We start from the raw sequence: 25,504 nt of genomic DNA on the forward strand, positions 1-25,504 counted from the left end.
TATTTATATGTATGAGGCTTTGGGTAATAGAAGACAGACTGTGGATTTTTGTGTGTGTCAAAGTCAATGGTAAAACTCATTACTTTGGGAAGGGATAAGCATTTCCCCAAGTCCCTAGATAGTCTCTGCTTTCAAAAGAGTGTTAATTACTCAGCTCCAATTATAAATATGAACTATAGCTTCAAGAAGTCTCTGGAGATGAAAAAATCAGACTGACCTCTCAAACATAAACTCAGCCTTTAAAAAAAGAGTAAGTGCTCTCTTGTCTGTCATTCTATTTTAATAAAACATACGACTTAAAAATATAATTAAATTAAAGCACTTACTTATGGCCAAGGAAAGCAAACCAACAGGACTATTGAGCCTAGTGTCATTTACCATTGTCAGACATGTGACTTATAGTGAACAGTAGACATTTTAAATGACAGTATTTAAATGTTTCATCTGTTACAAAATAAACATTTAAATATAATCATTAGCACCTGTTCCTAAACCTATATAATTAAGATTTCAACTCAGATCATGTTTTGAATATGTATCAACTCAATAGCAAAATACATTATCTGCTTTTGATATTTTTGATATTTTAAAATGCTTGGGCATTGGATTGATGGTCCTTACTGGCAGTCACTGCAATGCTGTACTGAAACATGCACATAAGATGCCTTTGTTTCTTTATCTGTAGAGTTTCCTATTATTTTTACATTTGAAATCCTATTTCTCCAACAAAATAGAGGTAGAAAATGATTTTTGGAATAGCTGAAGTTGCCCTGAAGCTTTTGATGACCTCAAATTTGTATTTGACAAGTGAACCGAGTATAAGCACAAGTGTACTCTGAGTAAGGAACATTATTTTGAAAAGAAATTTACACTGTGATGATGACTGATCTACAAACCTTTCCGTATCTGGCTGAAGCCATAAAGTTCTTTTTAGAAGCCTATACACTTTAAAATTTGCACCTGAAGGCAAATAATAGTGAGCTTGAAAGCCAAAGATTATAGTTTTGAAAGGTACATCAATTCTGAAAATATAGAGGATTCTCTGTGGTATGCCACTGAAGAATGGAATCAAAGCAAAAATGTGTATGAGCTTTTAAATGAACGAGCAAATGTTCTCCTGCCTGTCATTCTATTTTAATGACGTATGAAACCTAAAATGGATTAAAGACATTTGAGGACACTGCTCATCTTCTGAGTTATGATTTGTAATGAAATTCATTTGTTAAACTACAGTGGGGTAATAGAACTATTGCAGCTGTGTTTGTGAAAGAGTAAAGAAACACTTGCAGTGATGTATACCAGTGTTGCTATGCATTTCTGGTAATACAAAGAAGTATTGATTACTTTTCAACGTTTCCACAAATACTGCTGGAAGGACAATTGAGAATCCCTATACCATACATAAATTCATGCATTAACTAAGTCACTGCACACATTCACAGGCAATGGGAGTGAAATAGACAGAAATCTTAAGATAGATTTTAAAATATTTCCAAATTGTTTTAAAACTGTTAATGAAATAGCTTTCAATAGCACACGTCTTGATTACAAAAAAACCCTTAAATTAAAAATGATGCAATAGTTGATTACTGCAATATATAGTTTGTAAAAATATAGTGACTCATTGCAATCATGTACAAAATACAATTTAGTGTACATGCTTTAGTCACAGTGTTCATAGATTTTTAATAAGTATGTTAGAAGAATGTACACTGCTGGCTGTATAGTACTTACTGTCAGAATAATTTGCTATGATAAGCAGATTCTATTGCAAACTGTCAAAGTTGTATCTTGCAGTGGTACCACACTATCAGGTCTTAAGAAAAATATGGAAAATGTTAGATATGCGTGACTGTAAATACTGTCTGAAGACATGGACATGTCTGTAAGAATGAAAGCAGAGTGTCTAAAATGTTAACTAGTCCTCTGAATTTCTTTTTACTTGCAGAGGGGACTTTATGTGCAAGGAAATGGATTTTTCTTATAAAAATCCTTCAAAATTTTTACAGATCTGAATGAATTAATAGTTCATAATAAGATATGTAGGTCTGATAGAGTCAGATGTAAATTTTGAAGTTCATCTCTGTCTATACAATATGTATCATGTATAGGTGAGGTCATGTATGTGGTTTTTTTGTGACCACACACAAATAGACAGTAATGCAACAAGTGTGTGAAAAAGGTAACTCATAAATTAAACAGGTAGAGGTCCAGAGGTGAGTATCATTGAAGAGCTATATTAAACACTGAGTTTTGAATTGAATAATAAGATTGAGAGTGAAGAATCATTTCATTTCATAGATAATTTACGTTGTCAAGCATGGAATAACTCTCTGAGATCTAATATTTTGATGACAGCGAAGTGGCAACTGAATAGCATGAGGATCATGAATTATCTAAATAGTTTTACTTTGCATCAGTAAAAAAAAATATTTTTATAGCATTCTAAATTGAAAAAAAGATTACAAATCTGCTGAATTTATTTAATTTTGGCTTACATTATCTCCTGATAAAGCTTTCAAAAGTGCTTACATGTTTAAAGATCAGAGTCCAGTTCCAAGTATTATTTGAGTATTTGGTATCTAAAAGAGCTAAAGGACTTGTGATTGTATTGGATATCAAAGCTTAATTTTTTACTGATATTCATTTGAAATATCTTCTAATTGGACGAATAAGGTAGCAAATCCTATCGAAATCTCATTCTATGGTTATTCATCTGAACTTTGCACACAATGTAATATTTGATAAGTTGCTTTATGCCTTAGTTTACCTTTCTGTTTGTCAATATTGATGTCACTATGTTGATGAGAAGAATATCGCCTAATATCTGTGTAAGACTTTGAAAATACAGTGTTCTGTTAAGTTGTTAAGAGTTACTTTACATCCCAGGAATATTAATAATGGATGTTGGTGGACATTGGATTTATTTACGAATTAACATTTAGATTGTGGGGTTTTTTAACCCTAATTTTTTGCTTTAATTGCATGTAAAAGTTTTCTGTAGAAAGACATTTGATTTAGAAAATGATACATCATATATAAGGCAAAAGAAAAAAGTGTGAGAATTAAAACAGCCAAGAAAGGGACAGAAACATGTCTGCTGATGTAAGTATGGTAACTAGCAAGGATTAAATGTGTCCGGTATATGCAGAATTTAAGATATGTTTTAGAAAACTGGGAGAAAGAAAACTGACACCAGGATTGTATCTATAAGAAAATAATTTAGAAACAGCATAATCCAGGAAAGCTTCTCTCTGATCACCATATGCACCAAGGTTTAGAGGCAGTTCTGTTGGTTTTGTTTCTGCTATTGCTTGTGTTGTTTTCATAGTAGTTGAATACACATCAAACCAAGGTATTTTTAAATGTAAATTTAAAAGAGAAAATGATTCTTCCATAATCTTGTATCGTTCTTGTGTCCAGGGTCAGCTATTTTAAACAAACGTCACTGCAATTACTACCAGCTTGATATATGGGAACATAAAGATGTATTGTTGAATCTTCTAGAAATGTACCTTTTTATTATCTGTAAGTCTTAAGCAGTTTTGAATGAATTTTGCTGTGCTATTGGCTATATACACATTACATACCTTTTAGAAAACCAACACTCCTCACCAACATCAGTGGGTGCTTATATATCACTCCATTATACTTCTATTCCTTTAAAGTCTCCACTGTTCTATGTCCTCTAGAATCATAGAATGGTTTGAGTTGGAAGGGACCTTTAAAAATCTAGTCCAACCCTCCTGCCATGGGCAGGGACATCTGTCAGTAGATGAGGTTGCTCAAAGCCCTGTCTACTTCCAGAGCTCAGACATTCACAACTTCTCTGGGTAATGTGTTACAGTATCACACCATGCTTATTGTAGAAAATGTCTGTCTTATATCCAATCTAAATATATCCTCCTTCAGTTTAAAAATACTGCTCCTTGTCCTATCACTGGAGGCCCTGATAAGAAGTCTTTCCCTGTCTTTCTTAAAAGACCCTTTTAAGTATTGAAAGGCCAAAATAAGGTCTCCCTGGAGCCTTTTCTTCTCCAGGATGAACAACCCCAACACTTTCTTCACAGGACGGGTGTTCCAGCCCTCCTGTAAGAGGTACAAATCTTCCTTGTGCTGTGGACCCCAGAGCTGGATGCAGTACTCCAGCTGGGAGTACTCTCATGGCAGCAGAGTGGAGTGGGAGAGTCACCTCCCCCGACCTGCTGGCCATGCTGCTTTTTATGCAGTCCAGGATATGATTGGTTTTCTGGGCTGCAAGCACACATTACTGGCTTGTGCCCAGTTTTTTATCCACCAGTACCCCCAACTCTTTCTCTGCATGGCTGCTCTCAATCCATTCATCCCCTAGTCTATACTGATAGTGGGGATTGCCCCTACCCAGGTGCTGGAACTTGCACTTGGCCTTGTTGAACTTCATGAGGTTCACATGGGCCCACTTCTCAAGTCTGTCAAGGTCCCTCTGGATGGCATCCCTTCCCTCTAGCGATCAGCTGGACCACTCAGCTTGGTGTCATCTGCAAATTTGCTGAGAGTGCACTCAATCCCACTACCTCTGTCATGGGAGAAGATATTAAATACTACTAGTCCCACTATGGACCCTTGAAGGATACCTCTCATTACTGGTTTCCACTTGGACATTGAGCCGTTGACTGTAATTCTTTTGATGTGGCATCCAACCAAGTCCTTATCCATCTAATAGTCCATCCATCAAACACATATTTCTCCAATTTAGCAGCAAGAAGGTTGCAGGGGACATGTATCAAAGGCCTTACGGAAGTCCAGATAGATGACATATGTAGTTCTTCCCTTGTCCGCTGATGCAGTCAGTCCACTGTTAGTGAAGGCTGCTTGATTAGTCAGGCTTGATTTGCCCTTGGTGAAGCCACATTGGCTATCTCCAGTCACCGCCCTGTCTTCCATCTGTTTCAATATAACTTCCAGGAGTCTCTGTTCTGCGGTCTCACTGGGCACTGAGGTGAGGCTGACTGGTTGGTAATTCCAGGGTGCTTCTTTTTATCCTTTTTAAGAAAGGGTGTGATATTCCCTTTCCTCCAATCACTGGGGGCTTTCCCTGTCTGCCACGACTTTTCAGATGTGACAGAGAGTGGTTTAGCAACTACATCAGCCAGTTCTCTTAGGACCCTGGGATGCTTCTCACTGGGTCCCATGGGTTTGTGTATGTTCAGGTTCCTCAAGATAGTCTTGAACCTGATCTCTTGCAGTGGGAGGGACTTCATTCCACTAGTCCCTGCCTTGAAGTTCAGGGACTTGAGAGATGTGGGAAGAGAGATTACCAGTGAAAAACTGAGACAAAAAAAGTTGTAGAGTACCTCACCCACCTCCATGTTGGTTGTCACTAGTTCTTTCACATTTATTGGGGATGGGGGGGAGGTACCTTTTCTTTAATCTTCCTTTTCTGACCAACATACCTGTAGAAGACATTCTTATTATTCTTTGCATCCCTTGCCAAATTCAGCTCCAACTGTGCTTAGCTTTTCCAATCCCATCCCTACACATCCAGGCAGTGTCCCAATATTCTTCCCAGGATTCGTGTCTCTGGTTCCACTGCCTGTGCATTTCTTTCTTATGCTTTATTTTGACCGGGAGGTCCTTACTCAGCAGAGTCTCCTGACTCCTTGTCTGATGGCTTACACGCAGGAATTGAGAGCTCTTGTGCTTTAAGAAAAATGTCACAGAATCACAGAATCATCTAGGTTGGAAAGGACCTTGAAGATCATCTAGTCCAACCGTTAACCTAACACTGCCAGTTCCCAACTACACCATGTCCCTAAGTGCTATGTCGACCCGACTCTTAAACCCCTCCAGGGATGGGGACTCCACCACTGCCCTGGGCAGCCCATTCCAACGCCTAACAACCCCTTCTGGAAAGAAATGCTTCCTAATATCTAGTCTAAACCTTCCCTGGCGCAACTTGAGGCCGTTATCTCTTGTCCTATCGCTTGTTACTTGGTTAAAGAGACTCATCCCCAGCTCTCTGCAACCTCCTTTCAGGTAGTTCACAGAATCACAGAATCACAGAATCGTCTAGGTTGGAAAAGACCTTGAAGATCATGCAGTCCAACCATTAGCCTAACATTGACAGTTCCCAACTACACCAGATCCCTCAGCGCTATGTCAACCCAACTCTTAAACCCCTCCAGGGATGGGGACTCCACCACATCCCTGGGCAGCCTATTCCAATGCCTGACTACCTGTTCTGTAAAGAAATGCTTCCTAATATGCAGTCTACACCTTCCCTGGCGCAACTTGAGGCCATTCCCTCTTGTCCTATTGCTGTTAGTTCATTAAAGAGACTCATCCCCAGCTCTCTGCAACCTCCTTTCAGGTAGCTGTAGAGGGCGATGAGGTCTCCCCTCAGCCTCCTCTTCTCCAGACTAAACAACCCCAGTTCCCTCAGCCGCTCCTCGTACGACATGTGCTCCAGACCCTTCACCAGCTTTGTTGCCCTTCTCTGGACACACTCGAGTAATTCAATGTCCTTTTTGTAGTGAGGGGCCCAAAACTGAACACAGGAATCGAGGTGCGGCCTCACCAGTGCAGAGTACAGGGGCAAGATCACTTCCCTGTCCCTGCTGTCCTTTATGTTCCATGTCCTTAAAGAACTGCCAGCTCTGTTCTGTTCCTTTATCCCTGAGGGCTGTTTCCCAGGGGGTTCCATCCTGTAATTCCCTAAAAAATTGCAAGTTCACTCTCCTAAAATTCAAGGTCTTGACTTTACTCTTCACATGGTCCATATCCCTTGAGATTGTGAATTCCAGCAGGGCATGATCACTGCAGCCCAGGCTCCACTGATCTTCACCTCTGTCATTAGTTCATCTCTGTTGGTAAGCAACAGGTGCAGTAATGCTTCTCCTCTGGTTGGGCTGTCTATCACCTGGATTAAGAAATTATCCTTGATGCTCTCCAGGAGTTTTCTGGACTGCTTGCAGCTTGCTGTGCTACTTTTCCAGCAGCTGTCAGGGTGACTGAAGTCCCCCAGCTGGATCAGAGCCTGCGAGCATGATGCTTCCTGCAGTTGAAGTAAGGACACTTTGTCAACAGGCTCCCCTCAGTCGGGAGGCTGGTAATAAACACTAACCGTGAGGTTTGCTTTGTTGGCTTGGCCCCTGATTTTTACCCATAAGCTCTCAACCCGTTCATTGCTGTTTTTCAAAGACAGCTCTGTGCAGTCAACCCATTTTTTTACACAGAGAACAACCCCTCCACCCCTCCTTCCTTGCCTCTCCCTTCTGAATAGTTTATAGTTATCGATTGCAGTGCACCAGTCATGTGGTTTGTCCCACCAAGTTTCAGTGATAGCAATTAGATCATAGCTTTTCAGTCACTTCCAGCTTCTCCTGCTTGTTTCTTATGCTATATGCTGTTTTATGGATTTGGTGTATTTTAAGAGTAGAATGATGAGTAATTGCTAAACTAATTATTTGTATATAATTGTAAATAGTTGGAAACTCAGTTCAGTGAGAATGTTTAGCTTTCAGGCATTGAGTTTGGATTTTTAGTAGTTAAGCCACTTTTTTTTCTGTCATTTTCTCATTCAAAGTTCTGTGCCACAAGGCATTGCTGTGGTGATTCTTGGAACAGTATTGTGAGAGCTGTTCCCTGAAGTGAAAAAGGTCCAGCTCAGGTTATAAGCTTGAGAATCTGTCTACATGAAAAGATACTAGTTTTTCTTTAGGAAGCTGACTGCTATTTCAAATAATATTTGTAAGGAGCTGCTGAAGAAAATAGTAAGTTGAGTTGAGCGGCAAATTCAGGGGATTTGAAGTAACTTAATGTTCACTTTAAAGAGCAAAGAATGATTGCTGAACTGATGCCAAGGATTACCTTTTTCCATTTGAAGTAGCTCTCCTGTGAGCTTTCTGTATATGCAGTTGCCAAGAAAAAAGGTGAGGTATCTGTTTTAGATAAGTTTTATTATCAGAAAAATGGCACATTCTTTTGGAGACTAGTGATTTGTCCTCCATTTGTTTACAGTGCGTCTCTTTTAACAGTCATTTATTTCAGCCTGCTGTTTTGTTTTACATCCCATTGTTATCAGAAGAAGGTATGGTCTCTTAGATAGCCACAGCTTGAACTATAGATTAATGTCTTAAATTACCCCAAATGACAGAGAACAACATTTTGTCTCTGGAGGAGTGGCATATTTTCTGCAATATATGTAGTGGTGTGAGATCATTTGCTAGGCACATCCAGTATGTTTAACCGTGTGGTCTTCAGGAATGGCTGTATGTTGTTTTCATTACCAGCAAGCATTACATCTGTCTTGTCAGCTCTGAACTTAAGCAGCTTACTTATTCCTTGCACCTTATCACAGCAGGGCACTTGGCAAGCTGAGAGACTACTCTGTCCAGGTCTGACAAATACAAGTCATAAAGTGATGTCAATATCATAATGATGGTACTGGAGCCTACATCATCTTCCAATTTCTCCAGTAGCCTATATGTTACAGACTGTCACTGTATGATAAAAAGTTCTCTTGGTGGACAGCCAGTCTTAACTGTGTTTTTTCAGCAGAGAAGGTGCCATAACAAAATCATGCATGAATTGGTGTTAAATTCATAAAATGAGTAATGAATATGTTAACTTCATATTGAATAAAATTTGACTTAGTGAAAGTGGACAGATATAAGGGTATATGAACACAAGTAGAGACTGTGGAAAATATCCTGGACTAGATTTGAAAGATTAAATATCATTCTGCTTTGCGGATATCACGAGTGATAGTACCAGCTGTGTTCTTGTGCAAGTGTAACTCAACAGAGCTGTAAATAAAGAAGCCATTGCAAACAGAATCTTTGTTTTAAAGATCTTCTTATCCTGGGGAAGAATTAATACACACGAACCTTTAGTCTTTTGCATGGTGTCTCATGTTTGCCATCCCTTTAATAGAATTGCAGCTGTCTATCTTATCTTTTAATGTTAAGGCCACATGTTAGCCATAGAAATGATGGCTGGAGGGAGTGGAACAAATAGAAGTATTCATATTTCCTGACTCTGTATGATGCTCAGCTAACCATCTGGACCATAGCTTGTTGGTTGTTTTCTGCAGTATTAAATATCAATTCCTTAATGTCAGAGGAACTAGAGTCTTGCAGCTAGGCAGCACTTCTGTAATTTTGGAGAACTTCCAGATCTCTTTTGAGTAATAAGGCATGGGTTATATTGCAGATGTCCTTTGGTTGGGAGTATTTTGCTTTTAGACCATCATCCTTGTGAGAGGTCTTTTCTTTTTATAACTGAATTCTGTTTGATGGCTAATTAATTTTGCTGCTATAATGCAGTGCAGATTTACTCTAGTCAGAGCTGCCTACAGTGTACATTTTCCAGTTCAGCACCATAGTTTTAAGACACCCCATCTATCTGAAAAATACTGTGGTCACTGTGAAAGTTTCCTTTGAAAGAACTATCACACAGGTCTCTTTTACCCTTAGGAATTTTCTGTTTGCAGTAATCCCATCTGCTTCTTCAACTAGTCATGGTAGAAATTATCTCATTATAGCAAGTAGAAATCAGATAGCTTTTAAATAGAAATTGAAAATTTGCAACTCTCTGATGTGCCTTGTTAAGTTAGTGGGGAACTTAATGCTTGTAGGAGCTAGAAGTTTACTGAATGTGTTACAGAAAAGATCTGTTATCCCCTTAGTTTTACTGAGTGTTCATTTTGCCACATGTAGGCACACACATACTTTTTTGCATTGCTTTTATGTGTGTATGCATGTACATGCACACACATATTCTTACCCATATGCAGTTAATAATGGCTTTTAGAATAAGGGAAGCTTGTGAAAATCAAATTCCTTTGGTAGAAGCATTTGTTCAACTCAGAGGAAGAAGTAACTATTTTATATATATTTACCTTACTCTTTGTATTTTTTTTTTGAGAATTAGAAGAATATATGAAGCTGGAAAGATTTGACACATTTGTTCTTTTTACACAGAGATTGAATGTTTGAATAATCCAGGGTCATTTTTTGATGTCAGTAACTTCTTGTTTTGCTGCAGTGAGAATATGGAATTTTTACTCCAGAGAGTTTATGGTTACTATTATCTAATTTCCATGCTTCTGCCATTTAATTTCAAGATTTTACCTTTTTTTTCCCTCTCTGATCAGCTTAGTGATTTGAGGTGTCCTAACCTTCCATTCGATTTTAAATCCTTTAATTATGACATAGCCTATTATCGTAAACTCATTTATACAAATGTACTTCAAACTTCTGACTTTAGGATTCCTAGCTCTTTTTTTTTTTCATTTCAGAGAAATTAGGTTCTCCATTTTTAAGAGGCAGAAGAGCTTTGGTCACTTGCTATCACTTTCACAGATTTGCTGTTGACTGGAAAAATGCACAAAAAGCTATTTAAGAGTTCAGCTGTTTTTATATATTTTAACATAAATAGACATTTATATGCATTTATAAAACATTATATATTGTAACATAAATATGCAGCACAGAATTTATTCCATATATGTTCTATATATTTTTGATTCCTGCTCTTCAGCAATGTTATATGTTTTAATAAAATATATATATTATTATATATTATAAATATATATATATTGGGAGCTATCTTTCAGCCAGTTTGGGTAACAGTGCTAAAGAATATAGAAAGTTTGAAAGGATCCCTGATGTGTTACTTTAAAACAGCAATAAAAACTGCAAATGATTATTCATTGAGTGATATTTGCAGATAACTACTTTTCAAGACTTTTCTTCCTTGTTTATACAGTTGAGTAATTGTGACTAGCACGTAAGCAGGTGTAAGAGGAGTACTTGCTGACCAAACGGTTGTATAATTCAGTTTTGTGCCATTCTAGAGAGCCCCTAGTAAACTACAAACAATTGCTCAAGTATTGCCAAATATATGTGACTCAGCCCTGTTTCATGATGATTTTTAAAATAGGTGGAAAAAAATGAAAGTGTAGAGATTACAAGAGCAGGTAAGCAACATAGAAATAAGGGAGATGTATTAGATATTTATCCCTTGCTAACAGATTACATTAAGAGGAAAATTAAGATTAAGATTCTTGTCAGCTTGAGTGTGATGAAATGATTAGAGCAGTCAATGGGATTATGGATGAGACTTGGTAAACTTTCAATATATCCCATCTGTATGAAAGGAGCATTGATATTGCAAACTGATTTTCTCCTGTTTTTTTTTTTTTTTTTTAATTGAAGATCAGAAAACAGGGATTGAGCCATCTCTCGATACAGAATCTTGAACTGTAGAGTGCTTTGTAAGCAAAGCAGCTAACGGCTAAATATGTTTTACCTTAATCATTATTGTTTGAAAGTACAGAGGGAAAACCTTAAAGTGCAAGTGAACATTATCTCTAAGTAAAAGGAAGAAGATGCATAACCTAAAGCTACTTAGAGGAATGATTACTGTCCATGTAGTTCATTTGGGTAGCCAGCTATACCTGTGCAGCATAGGAGGTAGCCATTGCTTTGAAATTTTAATGGGCTAGAATTAAATTTTGTGTAAATATGGTAACCATTATGTTCCAGATAGTTCAAAGATATTTCAAAGATCATTTCCTTTCAAATCAGTCAGATGATTTAATATTATACTAGGCTGAGTGCTTGTATTACATTTTATTTTGGTGTAGAACTTTCATCAGGTCTCTCATCATGGCATCAGGGAGCCTTTCAAGTAGTTGTGAAACAATGTGAATGATATCCACAGTATTTAATCTTTTCTCCAAAGGGGTGCATATTCTGAGTATGTTGTTGTAGCAATTTTTTTGAGGGTATTTTTTTCCTTATTTTTAATTTTTTTTTTTTTAAGGGCAGGCATTCTGGCTTGTTTATATCAAATCATTCTGTGGAAGAAATGTTGATAGTACATGCTGTGTCCTGTGAGTGAAAAGTGATTAAGATAGTGGGCGACCCTTAGTTCTTGAGTGAATTTGTTCAGTCTTAAGCTGGTCCTCTAAAAGCTGTCTTCTGTGATATGAAATTTGTTGTGGCAATTTCCACTATGCTTAGGTTTATGCAGCTGAGCTGAACTGACACTTTCCTCTGCTGACCCCTAGTCTGTAAAGTACTTTGGGTGGGAGGACCTTAAACTTGTGTAGTTATTCTGTAGGGACCAGTTTAAAGAAGGAGGAATGATCATAGTGTACTTTTAGACATGTTTGAGAGCTTACCAACAGCTCACCAAATGTTTTTTGATTCATGTTTTTACTGAGAATAGGAACATTTATTAGAGGTCTGGGAATTTCTTTAGAGCTGTATAGATGCTTTATACAATGAAAAATTGTAGTGCTTCATGAAAATATGGAATTATTTTTAAAATTTGCACAAAGCATTAAAGCAGACCAAAATATTTAGTTTGAATTAAAGCTTGTGTTCATTTCTTTTCCAAGCTTTTAAAGATTTAGGAAATTAGAAAGTTTTAATTCTGGTTTGGTTTGGGTTTTGGTTTTTTTTGTCATTAGAAGATTGTGTATTTCATTTAGAAAATATCAAAATGGCAGGTGCCACTGGGGAAAAGTTGTTCTAGAAATGTTTTTTATTGTGTTTCTGTGTCACTGATTCCTGTTTAATAGAAACCTTTCTATATCATTTACATTTCTTAGGTATAGCTTCTGTTATGGATTTAAAATTTCCCTGCTCTGTTTAGGATTTGATTGGAAAGTCAGATTACTGCATTGAATAAACCTGAGATCCTTTAAAAACTGAAAAAGATGATGTTGCTAAACAGAACAAATGCAGATACATGGATCCAGGTATTTAACCATGAAGAAGGAATTCACACTGGTCAACAAGACAGTCTAATATAGTGAAATTTTAAGAATGAGAGGATTGAATAATAAAATACGTAAATGGAAGTGTATCAAGACTAATTTCACCAGTGTGAACATAAAGCGTTCTGTAGAGTAGCAGTAAACAATCTTTTCAAATTCAGCTTTTATTATAGGTGATGGTGTTGTATTATAGGTGTAAACAGTAGTACTTATATATATTGTGGAAAGGTTATAAAGCACATGATTTTCTATATTGAAATTCCTTGGTAGATCTTTATTGTAAAATAATAAGGAATGTGAATGTGTAATTCTCCATAGCAGGTTACAATTTGTAAGGCTTGGAGTGCAGCATGCAGAGCTTTTGGTGAATTATCTGAATTCTGTGTTTCTTAATGTGCAATGAAATTGCTTCTTATCTAAACAGAAAGCTTCAAACTTTTAAAATATGTGCTAAATGGCAAATCTTGAGTGGCAAACTTGAAAAGAGAAAGACTCTGTATACAAATAAAAGTGATAGTTTGTGGGTTTTGATAAAAAGCCTTATTAACGTGTTTGGTAAGTCAGTCATCGAGGGGCTCTGCTCTGGAGCCAGCCCAGTTGGCAGCACAGCAGCAGATCTCAGTGCACAGTGGGGTTTCCTGAGTCAGGGAAACACCAGGGCAGCAGAGAGACCTGCCACAAGTTGGCAGCTTTCATGAGAGACACTGACAAGGTGTGGATGTTGCTAGAGGAACCGCGGCCACCTCCATACCTATACAAAGCAGCCTAGGGAGTGTGAGTGAACAGGGCATGGCATGGCAGTTTGTGCAGGAGGGAGTGCAGGAAGGACATCATCTCCCTACCAGCTCAAAAGGAGTTCATCTGGTGGGCGTCACCCTCCCAGAAGGAGCTTAGCTCTGGTATCCACCTGGCAGAAACTTATGCCCTTGGCACTCACCAGAACTGGTGTGACTACCCAGATAGAGCTCCCACAAAAGCGTGCAGCCATCCAGGTCTCAGTCTGCCAGAGCCTTTGGCCTTGCCAAAGGATGGCAGTAGTGAGAACAGCTGTGTGAAGTGTGACCAAATGAATGATCTCCTCAGACTGGTGACAGACCTATGAGAGGAAGTAGAAAGGTTAAGGAGCATCAGGGAGTCTGAGAAAGAGATAGACTGGCAGAACCATGCTCTGCCCTCCCTGAGACAGGAACATCCACCAGAAAAAACATGAGATCAAGGGGATCCTGTATCCTCCCTGCACCAGGCAGAAGGCAGTAACTTAAAGGAAAGGAGTGAATGGAGGTAAGTCTACGTTCAGGACAGCAGGCAAACCCCATTCTTGCCTACCTTGCCTTCCCAGGTACTTCTGTGCTCTGGATGTAAAAGGTCAGTCAGTTGATGATGTGGGTCCATCTATACCAGAGGTGTTGCCAAGGTCAGAAAAGGAAGACCTGTATCAAGACCACCTCCATGAGGAAGAGAAGACAGGTTATAGTTGCAGGTGATTCCCTTCTGAGGGGAACAGAGGGTCCAATATGGTGGACAGACCTTCCTTTTAGGGAAAACTGTTGTCTCCCTGGGGCCCAGGTTAAGGAAATCACTAGGAAACTTCCTAGTCTGGTATGGCTCTTGGACTATTACCCATTATTGCTCTTCCATTTGCGTGGTGATGAAGCTGCAACGCGTAGTCCAAGGGCAATCAAAAGAGACTTCAGAGCCTTGGGATGGTTGGTAAGGGATCTGGAGCACAGGTAATACTTTCCTCTATCCTTCCAGTTGTGGGAGGTGATGCTGTAAGAAACAGACCCGATCTAATACATGGTTCCGTGGCTGCTGTCACTGCCAGAATTTGGGGTTTTTTTTGGTAATGGGATGTTTTACATGGCACCAGGCCTGCTGGCATCAGATGGGATTCACGTTTTTCAAAGGCGAAAGAGGGTCTTTGCTCATGAACTATCGGGACTGGTTGATGGAGCTTTAAATTAGACTTGAAGGGGGAGGGGGATAATATCAGGCTCACCCATGACAAGCCATGGGATGACATGCCAGGGTTTGAGGGACGGGGTGCTACTGAGGGCCCTCAGCCTGTTGCTCTGAGACTTGATGGATACACTGGAGCACGCTTGAAGACTTATGGAGATGAGCCAGGGGCTCCTGAGGTAATAGAAGCCAATGGGGCAACACCAGTGAAATACCTCAAAGGGATTAAGGTTTGTTCCTCTAAAAAAGTGACACAGCCAGCAGCCCAGCTGAAGTGCATCTACACCGATGCATGCAGCATGGGCAACAAACAGGAAGAGTTGGAAGCCACCGTGCTGCTAGAAAGCTATGACCTAGTTGCCATTACTGAAACTTCATTGGACAAATCCCATTACTGGAGTGCAGCTGTTGATGGCTACTGGCTGTTCAGGAGGGGCAGATGAGGAGGGAGGGGTGGAGAGGTTGCCCTCTGTGTCAAGAAATGGATCAATTTTGAAGAGCTGTCTCTGAAGAATAGCCACAAGCAGGTTGAAAGCTTATAGGTAAGACTGAGCCAACAGAGGGAACCTTGTGGTCAGTGTTTACTACAGGCTGCCTAATCAAGGAGACCCTATTGATGAAGCCTTCTTACACCATCTACAGGAGTCAGCGTGCTTGCAGGCTGTCATGCTGCTGAGGCACTTCAGCCACCTCGATATGTGCTGGAAAAGTAGCACAGTGAGCTGCAGAAAATCCAGCAGTGCATCAAGGATAACTTCTTAAGCCAGGTAATAGACAGCCCTACCAGAGGGGATGTGTTACTGGACCTGTCGGTTATCAATGCAGGTCAGCTAATTAGAGATGTCAAGATTGGAGGCAGCCTGGGCTGCAGTGATCATGTGCTGGTGAAGTTTGCAGTCCTGAGGGGTATGGATCAGGCAAAGGGTAAAAGTAGGACCCTGAATTTTAGTAAAGCAAGCTTCCAGCTGTTCAAGGAGTTAGTCAATAAGACCCCCTGGAAAACTGCCCTCAGGACAAGGGAGCACAGCAGAGCTGGCAGATCTTTAATGATGCTTTTCATAGAGCTCCAGACCTCTTGATCCCCAGGTGTAAGAAATCAGGAAAGGAAGGCAAGAGATTGATGTGGCTGAGTCAAGACCTGCTGGTCAAACTAAAGAGCAAGAAGGAAATGCACAGGCAATGGAAACAGGGCCAGGTATACTGGGAAGAGTATAGGGACGTTGACTGATTGTGTAAGGATGGAGTCAGGAAGGCCAAGGTGCAGCTGGAGCTGGACTTGGCAAGGGACTCAAAGAATAATAAGAGCTTCTATAGGCACATCAGCCACAAAAGGAAGGTCAAAGAAAGTGTAACCCTGCTGATGAAGACTGGTGATCTAGTAAAAACAGACAAGAAGGCTGAGGTACTTGACAACATTTTTGCCTCAGTCGTCACTGGCAATTTCTCTTCCCACACCTCTCAAGTGGATGGACCACAAGGCAGGGACTGGGGGAGCAAAATCCCTCCCACTGTAAGAGAAGATCAAGTTCAAGACCGCCTGAGGAACCTGAATGTATATAAGTCTATGGGACCTGATGAGATACATCCCGAAATCTTGAAGGAATTGGCTGATGTAGTTGCCAAGCCACTCTCCATGATACTTGAAGAGTCATGGCAGTCAGGTGAAGTCCCTGGTGACTGAAAAAAGGGAAACATTGCACCCATTTTTAAAAAGGGTAAAAAGGAGGACTCTGGGAACTACTAACCTGTCAACCTCACCTCTGTGCCTGGGAAGGTCATGGAACAGATCCTCCTGGAGGATGTGGAGGTGATTCAAGACAGCCAGCATGGCTTCCCAAAGGGTAAGTCTTGCCTGGCCTACCTAGTGGCCTTATATGATGGAGTGACATCAGTGGACAGGTGAAGAGCTAGTGATGTCATCTATCTGGACTTCTGTCAGGCCTTTGACACAGTCCCTTCTCTCTAAGTTGGAGAGAGATGGATTTGATGGATGGACTATTTGGTGGAGAAAGAATTGGCTAGATGGTCACATCCAGAGGGTAGTGATGAATGCCTCAATATCCACGTGGAGATCAGTGACGAGCTGTGTCCCTCAGGGGTCTGTATTGGGACCAGCACTGTTTAATATCTTCATCCACAACATAGTGGGATTGAGTGCACCCTCAGCAAGTTTGTGGATGAGTGATGTGTTTGACACACCTGAGGGACGAATGCCATTCAGAGGGACCTGGACAAGGTTGAGAAGTGGGCCCATGTGAACCTCATGATGTTCAACAAGGCCAGGTGCAAGGTCCTGCACCAGGGTTGGGGTAATCCCTGCTATCAATACAAGTTTAGAGCTTTAGGCTTAGATGAAGCAAAATTACACTGTACAACAGCTCATTTGTGGCAAATTTCTAATGGCATAAAGTCCATAAGAATGTCTGAGTCTTGTGCTGGTTCTCTTGGTGTTGCTTTCATAGGCTGTTCAATCTCTCTGTGCCATTTGGTTTGATCTCTGTGGAAGCCTTCAGCCAGCCAAGAGGAAACCTCAGATTCAGCTCTGCGGTGGAGTATAGACTGGATTGAATGCAGGACACACTATGTAGATCAGGACAAAAAAAACTATTTCAATGCTTCTGTTCTCCCATGATTCTATTTTTATTTTAGTGGGATTTGATGTAGTATTTCAGAGGCATTGTCACTAAAAGAATGTGGAAAGCAATTTTTTGACTCCTAAATACTTTCAAGATTTCAAAAAACATTGTCTGAAATTGACATTCTTGGCTGAAGAATAAATTGAAAATTTGAACTAATTTCCTATCACCAAGATCAAAATCTGTATCTTAGTAATTTTGAAATTATTTATTTAAATTTTGAGCCTTCTTTTTTGACTTTTTTAATGAGGCAATGTTTCAGTAGACAGTGTGACTTTTCAAGACAGAGAAAAATTTACAAATAGTAAAAGAAAATTTATGCCCCTAGCTATATAAAAACTTTAAATTGATGATAAAAACAATGCTGCTATAAAACTATTACAATATAAATAGACTGCAGGTAAATTAAGACTTTAAAACACGAGGAGATTTCTACCCATCTATTTAATGAAGTTCTTGAACAGTCTTCCAATGGGAATAAAGTGTGCTGACCAGCCCAGTGGTGTTATGCTAGAGCTCATACTGTTTGTGAAAGCGATCCTGTTACGCTGCTTGCATCTCAGAATGAAGGACTGGGCTCAAAAACCTGGGAAGTTGCTTTCCATCCTGTTTTTAATTCAGAACATTAATTAAAACTGACCCTTCCTAGTAGTTTTAGTTTTGATTATAAAAAAATCTGTTGCAAAATGTTGTTTAGGTTTTTCTAGAGCGTTTGTACCGCTCTGAATTACTGAACAAGTTGCAAACCACTCTTTGAATCTATCCATCTGCTTTCTGTACGCAGTGAATCCAATGCAGTTTTAGTGACAATGACTACTTTTTGTTTTCCAGCCTTCATTTAAATGGGAGATCAAATTGTAGTGTAGGAGGTAGACAATTACTATTCAACTTCTTGGTGATTATTTTTAATAGAAGAAATGTTGGGAGTCCTAGATACAGTGCAATTTTAATGAAATAATGAGCTTCCTGACTACAGCAGACTGAGCTTTGTCTGATTTCTGCAGTGATGAATTGACCATGTCAAACTTTGCGGTCTAGCCTAGTGAAATATTTTACTATGAAAGTTTAATTTTCATTCTTTATTTATGAAAGCAGTAGTACTGTCACAACGTGTTATCTTAGAAGTGCCGTTTTGTGTGATTTATTTTAATGAGTGTCACTTGTTGATATGTTTTGTGATTTTTGACCCATATTTAATGCCAAAACCTCTAAGTGTTCTGAAATATAATGAGTCTGCCGTTATTATTTTTTTCTTAAATCAAGACAACGCATTTGCAGTTGTATCTCATCTGAAAAGTCCCAGTGGTAGTTTTGTCACATATGGTGGGGCAAAAGAGTTTTACCCTCCTTTTTGTGAAATATCTTCTGGAGAGACCTTATACTTAGTAAAAGCAGGTATAAAATCTTTAAAAATACTCATTTATGTTGCTTTTCTGAAGAATCTATGAAAATGCTTGTTCTCTACGAAACTGTATTAATTCATGCTCATTTGGGACTGAAGAACATATAGCACATTGCTTCTTTACAGCAACAGTAGCCTTATAGGAGGTATCATCTGTACTTGCAATTCAGCAAATTAAAGGTGTAATGTATACTGAGATTAAAACTGAGTATCTAGTAGTCTTCTAAGAGACAAGTTTAGTTAGGTCCATATTATAAATGAAATATTTCAAGCCAGTGATTAAAAAAAAAGAAAAAAAGAAGGACTGGAAATTGAACCACAAGTGACATATTTTGTTTATTTCAATATCAGTTTTTTGATTTGGCAGTGAAAATAAAATTACTAAAAATTATCAGTAAAAACACTGAAAGGCTGTAATTCACTTTTTTAGTTCAGCTAACACTGTGATATAGTGTTAATACAATATTATATTTAAAGTACACTATTAAAAATTCAGTAGACATGTTGCTCTATTAAAGAAAAAAGGTTTTTTTAAAGATTCTCAAATGTCGCTTATATCATTAGACCTTCATGACTACATGTATTGGGTGTAGGTGTCAAGATTTTGGTAGTGAGGGGGCTGCAGGGGGACTCAGAAGAGGCCAGGGGCTGTCCTGTGTGGGACACAGCTGGGTCCATCTGGTTCCACTGGACCCACCACAGGACACAGCTGTGCCCATCAGCCAGGTTGGTGGTGCCTCTGAGAAAACAGATTTGGGAAAGGGGAAAAAACAATGCACAGCAGCTGTGAGAGAGAGGAGAGGGAAAAAACATAATGTGTGAGAAACAACACTGCAGACACCAAGGTCGGAGAAGGAGGAGGAAGAGGAGGTGCTCCAGGCACCAGAGCCAGCTCCTGCAGGGAACTGTTGCCTGTGGAGAGGAGCTCACAGTGAAACAGGTTTTCTGGCAGGAACTGCAGCCTATAGGGGACACATGCTGGAGCAGTCTCTTTTTGAAGAGAAAGGAAAAGAGGCAGGCTTTTACTGAAGCCCATGGAGAGGACAATCATCACGGGAGCAGTTCATGAAAGATTTCCCGTGGGAGACAACCCATGCTGGAGCAGGGGAAAAGTGTGAGAAGGAAGGAGCGGCAGAGAGGAGCTGTTGTGGGTTGACTTCAACATCCCAATTCCCTATCCCCTTGCACTGCTTGGTGGGCGAGAGGAGGTAGTGGACTCAGCAGTGAAGGAGTGAAGTTGAGCCTGGGCAGAAGAGGCATGGGTGGGAGGTGTTTTTAGTTTTGTCTTTGTCACCATCCTACTCTATTTTTAATTGACAATAAATGAAATTCGTTTTCCCTAAGCAAAGTCTGTTTTGCCCATGGTGGTAATTGGTGAATGATTTCCCTGTCTTTACCTTGACCCACAAGCTTTTCCATCTTATTTTCTTTACTATCTATTAAGGAGTTGGGATGAAAGAGGGGCTGGATAGGCATCTGGCAGCTGGGCAAAATCAACCCACCACACTGCGACAACGTACTTCCTGTAGCTAACATGAATTATTTAAGGCAGCAGTAAACTACCATGCACATTTTGTTGGAAGGTAATTTTCAAAACATAAATTCAGCAGCAATTTGATTGTTTAGGTATGTGTTTTGAAATTGGAAGATCAGATTCCTGGATTGCCTACATGCTTACTGTCACTCTTTTTTCTTACAATTCTTTCACTCTTTTGAAAGCTGGTATCATTATGCTGTTTTGTATCTTGAGACTGAATACAAAGCTAAAGATAAAGTGTTATTACAGTTCATTAGTTCATATATGTCCATCTATGCATAAATTGTGATTATTATTGTAATAAATGGAGATTGCTGTTTTCAAATATTTCAGTTTTTCACAGTAAAAATTTTCCCAGATTTGTAAGGTTCTTGGAATCCTTAAAATTCCTCCCATGGAAAAATAAGGGAGAACCTTCAATGTGTAACATAAAACGCTTAGTAACAAAACAGTAAAAAAATACAGAGATAGTCAAGCTGGTCTGAAGAAGAGCCCCATAAAAGGTGCATGGACATCAGTTCCTCAGCATTGACTATATTTCTTTACAGTTCATCTCCTATTGCCTCTTACTGCTTCACTATAATCATCTGACCCACCGAAGACAGCATTTATTCAAAACAGCGCTAAAAAAAAAAAGGACTTCAAGTCCGAATTTGAAACTGAAATATGCAGTGAAGTAAACTGTGATGCCAAGCAGCAGTCATGTTCAGCCAATTACTCCAACAAAATATCTCCTCTGATATCTAAAGGACAGTTATGGTACAGACTGTTATTGTCACAGGAGAAGAATGCAGTTCTCTGTGTTTGAGATGTCTGTGCAACTTGGAGATATCTTCAAAACCTTGATGATACTTAATAAGTATAGTTTGGTAGAATAATAGCTGCGTTGCCTTTGCTGGGAATTAAGACAATGGTTCTTAGGAATTGCATGCCTTGGGTCTAGAAGAATAAACTGTCCTTAATGATATAAATCAGTACTGGATACAGCTGGAATTCTCACAAATGCAAACCTGACAGTCTCACACAGCCAACCAGGAAACAGAATGTGATGTGTGGTATAGCTCTCTTGGCTTTACAAGAATTGTTGCAGAATTATTCTAAAACAGTTCTCTGTTTTTTGATCATCTGTATGATGATGCTAAAATGTTCAATGTTCTTGCCACATTTGTGCTGCTTCTTTCCATTTGGTGAAATCATGAATTTGAGCATCCCTCAGCTTTCTTGGTTTTGCCATGGAATTGAATATACAGTCTGCATAAATAATGCAGAATAAGTTTTTGGCTTCAACATTCTGTGCAACCTATCTTGCTGAATTCTGAGGAAAAAGTATTGTAATTGCTGTAGATAACTTTTGTTCATGGTTCCCCAAGAGAATTATCATGTCATGCAGCTTCAATTAGCATATGAGGACAAAAGGCTTAATTGAATTCTGTACAGCTGGGGCTGCTGACTTCTGACTCTCTTGAAACTCAGGTGATAACGTTGCAGACTGTTCTTTATTCCATTTTTAAAAAATATTTTTGACTTACTAAGAAAAATAAGATTTGCTGCTTGTTCTTTTTTTTTTTTTTTTTTTTTTTCCAAATAAAACATTGTTTTATGTGGACTATTTTTCCTGCAATGGACCAGCTTTTTAGTAATGGTCACAGAACTGCATTTCACACTTCAGTATTACAGTGCAGTCTGTGGAATTTCATTATTTGTACAGTGCTATCATTTTTACATAATTGTTAGTTGTTTATATTTGTAAAGTAAACCACAAAATAGAAGGAGAATAAGCAGGAAAAAAATATTGCCAAATAAGAAAGAAAGAATATACCACGGGTAAAACACAGAACAGATATCAATATTGGTGTTACTGAAAATACCGACAGTATTCACATAGCATTCACCTTCAAAATGTTACACAAAATATATCTTGCAACATTCCGCCCTGTGAGCATTACCAAAATTATTCTGGAAAAGTTATTTTGAAGGAAAAATTTTTTTACTATCAGTTTGGTTTTGCTTCAGTTAGAAATAATCTTTTAAAATTTTGGTCTCAAGCGAAATCAGATTCTTAGCTTGCAGGCCTCTTCATGATGAGCATACCAGACATGCACACCCTGGAAGCTCAAAATGCCTAAAAGCTAGGTGGATGTGAAGTAAGCATATTGCTAAAAGACCTTTGTCAGAACCACATTTCCTCTATAGAGTTTTAAAACCAGGATGTGCACTAGCATTAGCCCATCATTAGGAATTCCAGGTATTGAAGAATAGAGTCTAGATGTTCTCTATGAAAGACTTGGCTGCCATGTTCTGAGGGAGAAGGCATAAAGGACAATTACTCATTTAAACTTTTATGAATTTCTTATACTTTCGGTATTACAGCACAAACAAGGACTCCAGATGAAATAACACAAGGGCAGCAGGAAACTTCATGCCATAGAGCCAGAAAACTCATGCAGAACCAAGTTACAGTGACCTGTGTCCCATAATGGAGACACTGACAGCTGAATCATGGAGTGTACAAGTTGCTGGTCAATTCCTGAATATAGAGCGTAATGATCACTTCTAAATGTTGCCTGTCCGTGTTTTTCTAGCATTTTAAAGATGAATGCATTCAATATTGAATTTCAGTTACTCAATTTCAGTGGTTTTTTTTAAATTATTTTCGCTAGCACCAGTATTGATATGTTCTGTGTTTTATCCATGGGAGCTTTTTGTTTTCTTGCTTTTTTTTCCTTCTGTTTTTTTATTTGTTGATGTCTTACATTCACCCTATATTGCATTTATTCTACCTGCAGTCTCATATCTTCTTGTCTCTTCTCTTTCAGAGTTGCCAGTCCATATTTCTTTATGCAGATAGTACAAATGTACTATCTAAAATTTGTAGGAGCCCTGGTCTTTGAAACAATAGCATTTAGCACTTCAGAGATCATGAATCCCTTTATATGTGATTTATATTCCATTCACACACTTACTGAATTTTTATTGTGCTGTTGTTCCTAACAGTTGCCATTGAGCTTTTTTTCAAAACTGTCCATAGTGGAATCCTGTATTTTAAGAAGCTTTTGAATTTCATACTTCTAATAAGAAACTGGAAAGGTAGATTGGTTTTTCAAGCCATCAAATACAGTCATCCTTTAAAAAGATTATAAATATTGATAGATAAATTTTGCTTTTGTTCATTATCACATTGTTATTGAAAATATAGCTCTCTTCTAGCTCTGTTACAGTGTGTTAATTAGAGACCTGGGCATGAAATCAAAATCACTAGTAATTAACACTACCTTATGTAATAAATTTGAGATCTCTTAGGCCACATGGATTTCATGTCCTATGAGGTACTACATTAGTATGATTTTATAATGGAATTAAGATACTGTTTTTAAAGGTAGGACTGTGAAAAAATACCATTGGCTGTCTCTAAGAATTGTATGTCTATGTCAGTTAAATATATTTTGTATATTTTATAATTATAACGATAAAGCAGAAAGATCCTCTGTTTAAACCTATTGCATGACTTCTTAGGAACAGCTTTGCTAGTATCTGGCCATCCAAACATGAAAAATAAACTTAAGTTACAGGGTGACACAATGGCACAAATCCGCTTTCCTCAAATTCACATTGCAAGTCAGTAGCGTAGACTTCAAATCAACAAAGAGCCAATTTTGAATAACACTGCTTCGCAAACTGTAGCACATTCAAATAGGGGATTAATTTTCATTATACCAGAGATCTGTTATGTCAATATGACCTTATGTTGTGTCTAATACTTAATGCCTCTTGCAAATTATAATTTACAGTAAGTATATCTTCTCTTTAATCTTTTGGAGGGAAGATGAAGAGAAGGGGAGGAATTAGTGTGGAAGCAGGAAGGGGGCTGTGCTGGAATAGCTTGTCATAGGGTGGGAAATAAGACCTCTAGTCTCTCAGAGTTGACTAGAATAGGAGTATCCTAGCTCTAACCCTGAAATTGAAGCTGAAGTAGCTGTCTCTAAAATAGAAGAATGCATATTAAATCTGTTTGGGTTCAAGCCAATAACCGAACCAAAGCAATCTATAATTTAGGACTTGGGTGTTGGCATCTATTTAGGATTATAAGTAGGGTCCAATCGCCTCATTCTCAGACCTATCTGCCCCAAGTTTTTTGTGGACTTTTCTGTAACAGTATCTAGCTGCATCCTTGAAAGCAAATCTCCCTTCCCTGGGCCGGGTGTTATACTAGTATCTAATAACAGCAGAAGCAGAGGACTGAGCCCTACCTTTGTAAGAAAGCTAGGGAAGTAAGTTTTTGCAGATATTACTGCAGGGACGTATCCAGAATTTGCAGGCCTAATCTGCAGGAAACATTGTAAAACTGAGAACTAGCCTCCCTGTAGCATAAATGCTTGAAGATCCCTTCATTGTAGGAGCTAGAGTGTTCTCACCCCGGTGTCTCCTCTTTGGTGGCATGCTGGCTGTAGCACAGTTGCTCCTCTGAGGACCCAATCCTGTCCTTTTCTGTCTAGTGTCCTGGACCAACCTGTGCTGACTTATCTCTGTTCTTTTGGTGAGAGGCAGTTTCTTGGCCCTTTCCCTTTCCTCCTCAGGTAGTGAACCTGAGGTAAGTGTTAACTTTTAACTTACCTTGTTCTGCTGTGTGCCTACTTGCTGGTATGCGTGCTGTTTGGAGGAAGCGCCCTAACTCTAGCAGAGTCGAACCATATACAGCCCTCAAATGCAACTTACAAACTCACTCTTTCAAGGCAGGGTGGGAAAATTATTCCCTACCTAAGTCAGACCACCTTTCCTGTTTTTGACTGGCCAAACTAAATGCAACACCAGATAGACAGGTAGGAGTAATTTAATATTTTCCCTTTATTGATAATCTGTCTGAGCAGTCCTGAAAAGAAAAAAGCCTCTTTCTCTTCTAAGCACCGACCCCCGAATTGACATATCTCATTATTTGTACCTGTATGAATATGTAGCTATTATATATGTGGGTGAACTTGTTGGTTGCCACTGAATGCTAAGATACTTCCTTATCTTTGCAAAGCACAACTGAAGGTTTTCTAGATTGCTACTCATAGTTGCTTAAGGTGTTAATTGTGTTAGATGGAAATAATAACAGGCAGTGTTCATCACAAATAAATGGTGTGTTCTTTCATTGTTCTATATCCTCCTAAGAGGACTATGGAGGAATTGTCTTGATTTCTGGGCTAAGGAACAGTACAAAT

The 25,504-nt window shown here is 38.9% G+C and overlaps 1 protein-coding gene across 13 annotated transcripts in view; it reads left to right on the plus strand.

The window, feature by feature from the left end:
• Positions 1-25,504, plus strand: part of KDM4C (lysine demethylase 4C) — a 272,586-nt gene that overhangs the window by 192,491 nt on the left and 54,591 nt on the right. Inside the window, exon 18 of one of the 13 annotated variants that reach the window (XM_074811534.1) lies at positions 20,211-20,304. The exons of the other annotated variants lie outside the window; for them this stretch is intronic. Within the exon in view, the coding sequence (XP_074667635.1) occupies positions 20,211-20,222 (12 nt within the window). The 3' untranslated portion in view covers positions 20,223-20,304. Of the gene's footprint in view, positions 1-20,210; positions 20,305-25,504 lie in introns of those variants that run through there. 13 annotated transcript variants of the gene reach the window in all.

This window comes from Strix aluco, chromosome Z (genome assembly GCF_031877795.1).
Source record: "Strix aluco isolate bStrAlu1 chromosome Z, bStrAlu1.hap1, whole genome shotgun sequence".
In the NCBI taxonomy this organism is placed as follows: Eukaryota; Metazoa; Chordata; class Aves; order Strigiformes; family Strigidae; genus Strix; species Strix aluco.